Source organism: Elephantulus edwardii, unplaced genomic scaffold, assembly GCF_000299155.1.
Source record: "Elephantulus edwardii isolate Elephantulus edwardi_28Jun2011 unplaced genomic scaffold, EleEdw1.0 scaffold00081, whole genome shotgun sequence".
Classification (NCBI taxonomy): domain Eukaryota; kingdom Metazoa; phylum Chordata; class Mammalia; order Macroscelidea; family Macroscelididae; genus Elephantulus; species Elephantulus edwardii.
The window spans coordinates 8,405,781-8,416,786 of NW_006399831.1; the positions used below are offsets into that span (position 1 = coordinate 8,405,781).

Consider the following 11,006-nt stretch of genomic DNA (forward strand, 5'->3'; position numbering starts at 1 on the left):
TTGTTGATAGGTTTAATCTTTACCTATCATGGTGTTGCCTATGGTTCCAGTGGCAAAGCTTTTTGTAAAAAGACTCATAGCTCAAATACACCAGCTGCTCTGCAGGAGAATGGTGGGTAATATCCTCCTGCATGATTAACTGCCTCTGAAGAACCACTGGAGGGTCAGCTATGGGTGGGTTCCAGCTTGATGGCACACAACAACAGCAATGTTGATATACAATCTATAGAGAAGGCTGCAGTGTTTTAACATGCTGTTACAAGTGCTTCAATTAGTCCTCACTTTCAGCAAGCAAGTTTGTGTCATAATGAAGGTTATTGATAAATATTCCTTCAATCCTAATGCCACATTTTTCTTTATAGAGTCCAGATTCTCAAATAATTTACTCAGAATACAGAATAAATAGGTTTGGAGAAAGGATACAACCATCGTACCCAACTTTGGCCTTGTGACAAGAAGCTGTGCTGCAATCCCAAAGGCATACAGTTTGAATCCACCAGCTGCTTTGAGGAAGAAGGATGGGAAATCTTTTCTCATGTGATTAACTGTCTTTGAAATCCTGCTGGAGGTGAGCTATGGGTCATTTCTGACTCGACAGTACACAACAGCAACAACAACAACACCACAACAACAGTGTTCTCTTGCTTTGTTTACATAGTAACTAGTTGGTCTAGGTCTAAGTTTCACACAAGCACAATTCAGTATTCAGGGATTCCCATTCTTCTCAATGTTAGGCATAAATTGTTATGATCTACACAGTCTAATACCTTTGCATAATCAATAAATCACAAATAGATATTACTTTCAGCCAGGACTCATTTGACATCAGAAGTGAGATTCCTAGTGCCACATCCTCTTCTAAATCCAGCTCAAACATATCTGTGTTCCCTAAGTACTGTTCTATTTTTTGAATGATCTTCAGTATCTCTCTCTCTCTCGCTCTCTAGGTCTTTCATTCATAGGGTTGTTATGAGTTGCCTATGACTTGACGACACTTAACAACAATGTATATATAATGTATTAGCTATTTTTGGAAGGTCACTAGCACTGCCAGACACCCCTTGGAAGGCCACCCCTGAGAGGTCGCCCATGAAGCCACCCCTGCATTTGCCTGGAAGGTGTCCAGTGTTCAGCTGCACTAGGAGTACCAACATCACAAGCGAGTAGAGAGCAAATGTGTGGAAATAGGTGGCCTGACACCTGAGCCATCAGGTTTGGCTACCAGGGTTGGCTATGGGCAGGAGGTACTGGAGGAAGGAGGAGATGGAACTGGACAGCATCCTTGCAGGACTGGATAGGAATAGGAACAGATGTGGTCCAGGGCCAACATCAGATCAGTTATTGGAGAAAAGGGGAAAGATCTTTAATCTGCCTTTTTGAGTAAAATGCTTGTCTGTTGGATATTGTTTTAAAGCTGAGTATACAAATTAAGACAGACTAGGAAGAAAGATTTGCCTCCACTTCCAAAGTAAGGGGCCTTCAAAAACTCTATGTACAATGCAACGTGTTTAGATTGTCGTTGTTGTTGCTATGTGCCATTAAGTCACCTTTCACCCATAGTGACCCTATGTACAGCAGCTCTGAACCCTGACCTGTCCTTAGCCAGTTTTACTGATTCCAACACACCAATCCCCATTGCCCCAGATTAGACTAGCAGATATGGCACCAGAGGCTGAGCCTTCAGATTGGGAATCACAAAGGAAGAGGAACAGTTGCAAACAGGCACTAATGACTGGAACACAGAATGTGAGAAGTATGAATGTAGGGAAATTGGACATTATATTAAGAAAGAAATGGAACTAATAAATATTGACATACTAGGCATTGATGAAATGAAACAAATTGGCATGGGACATTTTGAATCAGATAATCATATGATCTACTATGCTGAAAATGAAAAGGCAAAGACCAGAAGAACTGTGGGAAGATATCAAGAGTATCATCGATGAAGAGTGCAAAAGGTCATTATAAAGTTAGAGGAAGAAGCAAAGACCAAGATAGATATTAGAGAAGAATCTGAACATTGCACTAGTGTACCAAGGAGCCAAAGCAAAGGGAAGAAGCAGGAAGTAAAGGAGTTTAACAATATTTCAAAGAGCATCTCAGGAAGACAAAGCAAAGCATTATAATGAAATGTACCAAGAGCGTGAGTCGAAAAATCAAAAGGCCAAACTTGCTCAGCATTTCTTAAGCTGAAGGAACTGAAGAACAAATTCAAGCCTCAAGTTGTTATGGGTAGAACACTGAATGATCCAGAAAGCATAAAAAAAAAATAGAAGTGGCACAGTGACTGTACCAAGATAGAATTGACACAGAAGAATTTCATAAACCAACATACAACCAAGAGGAAATGGTGATGAGGGTGGAATTTCAAGCTGCCATGAAAGAACTGGCAAAAAACAAAGCTCCAGGAATTGATTGCATACCAATTGGCATATTTCAATAAACAGATGCAGTCTTGTGCCTGAAAATCGGCAGGACTGGCCAACTGACTGGAAAGGGCCCATATTTATTCTCATTGACAAAAAGATGATTCAACAGACTGTGAAAATCATTGAACAATATCACTAATATCACAGGCAAACAAAATCCTTCTGAAGATTATCCAAAATCAACTGGAACAATATATTGACAGAGAACTGCCAGATATGCAGCTTGACTGAGAATAGGCTGTGGCACTGGAAATCATGGCCCATGTCAAACATATCTTAGCAGAAAACAGAAGAGCAGAATGATGTCTATCTGTGTTTTGTTAACTACGCAAAGGCATTCGATAGTGTGGACCACAAAAAAAGTGTGGTTAATCTTGAAAAGAATAGGAATCCCAGAACACTTGATTGTGTTCATACATGGAGCTGAAAACATTTGTTCAGAACAGAGCAAGGAAACATTGTATGGTTCAAAATCATCAAAGTTGTATATTAGAGATGAATCATCCTGTCTTCATACCTTTTCAATTTATATGCAGAACAGATCATACTTTAAATGAGGAGGAAAGTAGCATAAGGATTGAAGGAAGACTCATTAACAACCTGCATTATGCAAATGATACAACCTTATTGCTGAAACTGAGGAGGACCTGAGGCATTTGTTGCAGATAGTCAAGGGTAACATCTCCCATATGAACTGAAACTCAACATCAAGAAAATAAAGATTCTCACCACTGGACCAATTGGAATCATCATGACAGCTGGAGAAAAGATTGAGATTGTTAACAATTTCAGCATGCTTGTTTCCACAATCAACACTCTTGACACCAGTAGTCAAGAAATCAAAAGATGAACTGCATTGTGAAAATCTGCTGTCAAGGACCTCGCCGGAGAAGAACAATGATATCTGGCTAGAGATTAAGGTGTGCTGCATCCAAGCTGTGGTCTTTGCAGTTACTTTTTATGCATCACAATGTTGGACAATGACTAAGGATGATAGAAGAAGAATCAGTACTTTTGAGTTGTAGTTCTACAGAAATGTAAAGAATGTGCCATGGACTACAAAGAGAATAAAAAGTCTATCCTGGGAATTGTGAAACCAAGCTGTTCCTTAAAGGCAAGTGTATGTGTCCAGAAGCAACCAGTTCTTGAAGGACATCACACTTGGAAGGTGGAGGGACAGCTCAGGAGAGAAAGATACTGGATAAGATGGATTTACATGGTAACTGGGTTAATGGGGGTAGTGTGTCATAGATGGTGACAATGGCTAAGAATGGGACAGGATTCAGAATTACTGTACACAGTGTCAATACAAGCCACAGGGCCTCAACAGCACATAACAACAACAATAACAACAACATAATAACAATAATATTCTGTCCCCCAGTAACCACAGTTAATAATCTACCCATATATTTTGTCTGTTGAAAAGAAAACTATAATCCCAGAAACCTGAGATGATAAGATTCAGTTACATGGTTGTTGCTGTTGTTATGTGCCGTCAAGTTGCTTGTGACTCATAGCAACCCTATGTACAACAGCCCTAAACTCCGCTCTGTCCTGTGCCAATTGCACTGTCTCTGATACGCCGATGCCGATTACCCCAGTCACTGAATCAATCCACCTCATAGAGGGTCTTCCCCTCCTGCGCTGTCCCTCCATCTTCCCAAGCATGATGTCCCTCTCCAAGGACCGGTCCCTCCTTACAACATGTCCAAAGTATGTTAGTCAGAGCCTCAGAATCCTTGCCTCCAAGGAGGACCCGGTTTAACCCTCTCCAGGATGAATCTGTTTGTTTTCCTAGCAGTCCATGGTACATTCAATACACTTCTCCAGCACCACAGCTCAAAGACATAAATTCTCCTTCTATCCTCCTTAGTCACTGTCCAACTCTCTGATCCATAAAAAGTGATAGTGAAGACCATAGCATGTATCAGACAATGTAAATTAAAGATTTGAAGTGGTAAGGGTCTCATAATTTAAACAACCCTATCCATGGGACCCTTGTGACTCGACTTGAACCTTGTTTCCAGTTGGTACATTCACATACACTAAAACCGGTACAATTTCATTTATGCCCCACCAGTTTCCTGCCACTGTAGTGCTCACTTTCCCTTGTGTCCCATCTGCATAGCATCTTTGGCCCTCTGCTCTGGAAACTCTGTGTCCTTTTGTTGTTAATGCAGTATGTGCCTACCTTGCTTATTAGATAATCTGTCCCTGAATCCAATTCACTGCTACATTGAATATGATAGACAAAGTGCAGAACAGGGCTATTTGTCTATATTCATATTAATAATAGGACATTGCTGGCTTGTTTGACACTTTTAACACTGGAATATTAAGACAAATTGTGTTTCCTTCTATTCTTGTTTTGTAAGTGTTGTAGCTGGGTGGACAACTGGAAGAACTGTGTAGATGTGTTTTTTGCATTCATTAACAGAAAGGAATAAAAATAAATACTTTTCCACTTGCAGAAGCTATAATCCTCTTTCTTAAAGTTATGGTCTCTGTGGTCAGCATAAAATACAGCTGTGACTCAAGATGCACCTAGAAACAGTCCCATTAGTTGAAATAGCAGTGTGATAAGTAGAAATCAACACGCTTATTTCACATGACAAAGTTTTATTATTCTTAACTAAGACTTTGCTCAAGTTAATCTTCTCTGTTTCTTAGCTTCTTCAATTTTAAAATGTGATTAGGTAAAAGTTTTCCTCTCACAGAGTATTTACAGATATTAGTTAACCAACAATACGATCTTAATATATTAACTGTTATAAAAGAAACATAGGAATAAAAAATTTAAAATTAAAGATCTGTATTTATATATAATAATAAAAATAGAAGTATGACAGATAAATAACTAGAAGAAAACAAACTACTGTAATATCTTTAAGGACGAAACAAGTAAAAAAACCCATGTTTTTAGTTGAGGCATTTATAAAATATAATAGAATAATATTTGATCAAACCAGAGCTTAGATTTATTCAATAGTTTTAAAATCATTATTAGTGGCAATTATTCATGATGAGGAGTGGAAATAAAGAACTAGGAGGAAAGTACTGTACCGCGTAGTGTACAAAAAGCACCTACATACCATGTATGCATGAGAGTACTGTAGCTTATATATATGCATGCTATTTTTTACTGACTCTCTGAATGCAGATTATACAACTATTGTTCAGTAAATTTCTTAACTTAGAATTTACTACACTATGGAAGGCCAAAATTTAATTTGTTTGAGTTCATTAATATCCCAGAACATATATTGGCTTCCTTTAATACGACTGAAGGATGTTTTTAAGTTCCTCTATGGGGTACATGGTTCTCTCTCTCAACCTTTTCTAAGAATTACTTACAATAAATTTAAACACTTTTAATACATTGAAATATTATTGTTCTCATCTTTCAAGCTGTTATAGAAAAGTAACTTTTATCTAGAATAAACAGAGAAATAACTGGTTGAAGATTAGATAGATAGATAGATAGATAGATAGATAGATAGATAGATAGATAGTTAGATAGATAGATGATAGATAGATAGATAGATAGATCGAACATTAAAGATATAGTTCCAGATAGAAAAACTGTGCATGAATTGGATTGATGTATATGTTTGTTGAGAAGCCTCAGGAAGTAAGAAAGAAATTACTTCTTTTTGGATATTAAATAATCATATAACCTATTAACACATTTTATAACTGTCAAGGCTTCCAACATTATTACAGCTGTGATAAAGAATTGTGCTACCAACTCAAAGGTGGCTGTTGTTATGTGCCATCAAGTCACCTGTGACCCATAGTGACTCTGTGTACAGCAGATCTGAACCCTGCCCTGTCCTGCAACCAGTCTCACTCATTCCAACACACCAACTGCCCCATTGACCCAGTCACTGTATCAATCCATCTCATCCGGAGTCTTTCTCTACTGGGCTGTCTGTCAGTCCTCCCAAGCATGATGTCCTTCTCCAAGGATTGGTCTCTCCTGGCCACATGCCCAAAGTATGTGAGAGAGAGTTTCAAGATCCTAGTCTCCAAATCTACAAGCTGGTTTATAGGAGAGAGATGAGCTATCTTCTATGTGATTTAAATCCTCTAAATACTCACTGAAGGTTCAGCTATGATTCAGTTCTGACTTCTAGTACTTGACAACAACAATAACAATGACAGTGTCTTTCACCCTTGGTTTATTTTTCAAATTAGCTTTAAGACATTTTCAAATTAATTATAAAGTGCATTCAATATTTTAATCAGGTGGTAGCATATCTAAAGTATACTGTATGAAAAGGAACACAAACTAGGATTAAATCATCAATTCATTTTTATTGATTTCCTAATCTGCCGCTCTCAGGCCTGGTTTTAATTGGTTTTGATCAAACATTGCCCTAGATGATATAGCACTGGTCTGTCCAATTGCTGTGCAGAGGTAACTTGTGGTTGCTGTGATGCTGAACACTGTGACCTTGATATGTCAAATGCGATAATGGTTACCCATGGTGGACAGTGTTTGGTGGAACTCCCCGATTAAAACAAGCATGGAAGCAGGAGTGGCATCCACTTCTGAAATAGCTTGTCTCTGGAAAATCTTTGAACTTGGAGAAACAATGAAAGTTATCCAAGTGTTCCAGTCTTTTGTTCATAGGGTTGCTGTGAGTTGTACTAACAACTTTATTTACCTACTTTTGTATCTGTAATAAAAAACAAATCCTCAGAAATTTTGGAAAAATTTATGTTTCTGATTCAAGAAATGTGAACTATTATGTGATATGAAGTCAGTGTAGATGGTGACCCTCTACGTTTCAAACTGATGATTCTTTTTAACTTTTCTATCTAGAGGCCTGACATTTCTTTTTAGCAGAAGAAGAATCTCATACTCCTCACTCTTTTAGTGATTTTTTTGTAAGAATTATCTTTCCATATATTTCTCTCTTTTAGGGGTTTCACTTTTAATGCCATAAAATATGTAGAGTTTTTGTGATCTTATTCTACAGTAGATTATTTCATCAAATGAAGATAAATGATTTCTAAAATGTTTACTATAAATGGAGAAACATAACCACAAATTAAAAAAAAAGATACAATTTATCTAAGAGGTAAAATGCAGTTACACATATACTTAAATTTATCTCATTAAATTAATATTAAATCCTATACCTAAAAAAGATAGCCATTCACTCACAACAAAAATTAACAATTCCCAGTTGTTTTCTATGTTATGTCCAAGCATATATTTTTTCCAAATATTTTTAAATTTTATGAATTAAGTAGTCAATGATGCAAATAGTACCTCATTTGTTTCACAGTAATTATGCCTTTAAGTCAAATGTTATGACACATTCACATACATTTTGAAAATAATTCAATGATGTAAGTGTACTAGGAATTCACTACACAGTTCAGTCTTCACTAAATACAAATAAATATTTGTGTGTGAAAAACTTAAGGAAATCCACTACATTTTACTAACTTTTAGGGATTTAGTAAACATTCGTTGTATTTAATTTAGTAAACTTCATGAAAATCTACTACCATTAGGTTTATTCCAATTCATATAGACAAAGCTAGACAGAGAATAACTATCTCATTTTGAGTCACCTGCAACTAATAACGACCCTACATACAACAGCCCTAAACCCGCTCTATCCTGTCTCCAACACACCTACCCCTATCACCCCAGTCACTGAATGAATCCACCTCATAGAGGATCTTCCTCTCCTGCGCTGTCCCTCCACCCTCCCAAGCATGACATCCTTCTCCAAGGACTGGTCCCTCCTTGCAGCATGTCCAAAGTAGGCCAGTATTTCTGTCCCTTAGAAACGGTTTAATTATCACTGTAATAAGAAAAGGACAGAAATCATCATACTGGTTGCTGGTATCATATTTGTTTTTATTGAAACTCAAAAACTCCTTGTTATTGAGTCATAATCAACTCCTAATGAGTTTTCAGAATCTGAAAATTGCACAGGAGGAGACAATTCCTCTTTCTCAACACGGAGTGAATTCGAACCATTACAGAGGTTCTGCCTTTGGGTTAGCAGCACAACTAACTCTACACACTGCACCACTAGAGCTTAGTACTTATAAGAGGAATAATTTATTTTCTTCCCTTCAGATAAGTTATGAAGTAGCTTATATCCAAATATTTGAAATATATTGACCATTTTTTAGTACCTTATGCACCTAAATAAAACTTCACACTCAATTGTCAAATCTTTCTCTCAGAACAGGTGCCAGGAAAGTAAATATTTAATATTTAAAAGATACAAGATTAATTCTTTCAAAAACTCATATGGATTCTGTTGTTGTTGTCAGGTGCTGTTGAGAATGAATCATAGTGACCCTATGAGTAATAGATTTGACCATGTTGCCCCATCCTCACTATCTTAGATACACTTGAGCCCATTGCTGAAGCAACTCTGTCAATCCATCTCATTTCATTGAAGGTCTTCCTCTCTTTTCACTGATCTTTCTAAGCATGACGTACCAAAGTACATGAGATGAAGCTTTACCATTTTTGCCTCCTAGGAGCATTCTGGCTGCGCTTTTCCCAAGACATATTTTTGTTGTTGTTGTTCTTTTGGCAGTCCACAGAATATTCAACACTCTTCTCTAACATCACAGCTCAAAGTTCTTCTTCTGTCTATCTCTCAGATGCATAGTAAATGATGGAAGAGACCACAGCTTGAATGAAGCACACATTTTTCTTGAAAACAGATTGCATTGCTCCTCTGTAATTTGGAGAGGCTCCTGACAGCAGCCTTGCCCAATAATACAATAGGTTCCCAGATCTCCTGACAGCTGGTACCAAGGATGTTGATGGTGGATCCAGGGACGTTGAAGCCATTGACAATTTCAAGTTTTTCTTCATCTATTATGATGCTGCTTATCAGTATGGTGGTTAGGATTTCTGTGTTCTTAATATTGAGATGAAAACCATATTGAAAGCTGTTATCTTCTGCAGCAAGTATTTCAAGTCCTCCTCACTTTCAAAAAGCATGATTGTGTCATCTGCATAACACAGCTTGTTGACAAGTTTTCGTCTGATCCTGATGCCACATTCTTCTTTTTAGTGTCTGGTGTCTTGAATGATTTGCTCAGCATACAGACTGATTAGGTGTGGAGAAAGGACACAACTCTGACATACATCTCTCCTGATTTCAACCCTTGCCGTGCTCTCTTGCTGTTTTGACAACAGCTTCTTGGTATAGGTATAGGTTTTATATGAGCTTAATTAAGTCTTCTGGGATTACTGTACTTCTATTTATAAATATATTTCAAATGCTGCTTACCTAAGAAACTAAGACATGTACAGGAATTGGAGAAATTGTCTTATTCCATTTTTTCATAATTTGCTTTTTTTCTGTATTGTATTAAATCTAATGTTGAGCCCTTTGACTAAATCTAAACTTTGTTATTTCATGTTCTACTTTTTCTTAAAGTTATAGTTACTACTAATCTAATGAATACAAAAAAATATACAAAATAATTCAAGAAATCTATCATGAATATTTGGTACTTTGACCCTTCTCAAAGTAAAAATCAACCTTCTCCCTGGCAGTCTCATTAGTTCATGTGTCAAAGTAACAAAAAAACATCTCTAAGACAGGCTATTGTATTTTAATTTTAGTAATAAAAAATTGCTATACCAAGATATCTCTATTTTACAATAGTCTCATAAGTAAAACAATGTTAAGAGAAATAAAACGCATTTGAGATACTTTAAAATAGACAATTTTATAGTCATGAAATATATACAAGTAGAGTTTATAATAGTAATTCCTGTTACATAAACCGTCAAACTGATTCTCATGAAGTTGATAATCTGAACTGAAACATCTGCTAGAGATGAAAATTATAGTATCTATTTTGTAATTTCTTGTGTATTCTGCTTTTAATTTTTTTGCCATAAATATAAAAGTACACATACACACATACACACTCCTTGTCTGCCTTTTGTTTGAATATGCATAAAATTACCTTTGGTTTTTGATGCTTCTCCTTCTCTGAAACATTAGATGGTTTTCTCTTCAACATTTTGAATTTTTACTGTTCTAACGGTGAGTGCACTTTCTGTTGTTACAGAGACAACTGAAAGTAGTCAAATGTGCTGTCTATGATATAAAACATCAGATAAGTTTCAGCCCAGTGACCTACCACTTCCTCCTTTAGTCAGGATATGACTTCAATATCTAAGGTTGATTTTTTTCCCCCTCTTTGTAACTATTTGGTAACCCTTCATTGCCCTGAAAGGGTGTGTAAGTTATATTATGTATCTTATCTAAATTCTCAAATTGTGCTCTTCAATGTGTCTGTAATCAAAAGAGAACTATAACAATTAAAAAGAGAAAACTCAGTCTTTGAGCTTAATAAAAATCAATAGTAATGAGGGTTGCAGAGTGGATTATATTTGGGGGTACAGGGTGGGGTTTGGGGAGGTGCGGGGGGGATTGTGTACCAATGAGGGAGTTTTTCTTTTGCTTTTCAAGGAGAGGAGAAAAGGGGGTGGAGGGGGGAGGGGTTTGTGCGGGGAGAAGGGTGCAACAGTGAATGAATGAAATTCCAAAATCTCTGTAGATG

At 36.8% G+C, this 11,006-nt stretch overlaps 1 protein-coding gene across 1 annotated transcript in view; it reads right to left on the reverse strand.

Moving 5' to 3' along the window:
- The window catches only part of SAMSN1 (SAM domain, SH3 domain and nuclear localization signals 1), an 83,914-nt gene extending 73,350 nt beyond the window's left edge, over positions 1–10,564 (reverse strand). Inside the window, exon 1 of the mRNA XM_006889815.1 lies at positions 10,407–10,564. Coding sequence (XP_006889877.1) covers positions 10,407–10,463 — 57 coding nt within the window. The 5' untranslated portion in view covers positions 10,464–10,564. The remainder of the gene's footprint in view (positions 1–10,406) is intronic.
- Positions 10,565–11,006: the final 442 nt, after the last annotated feature.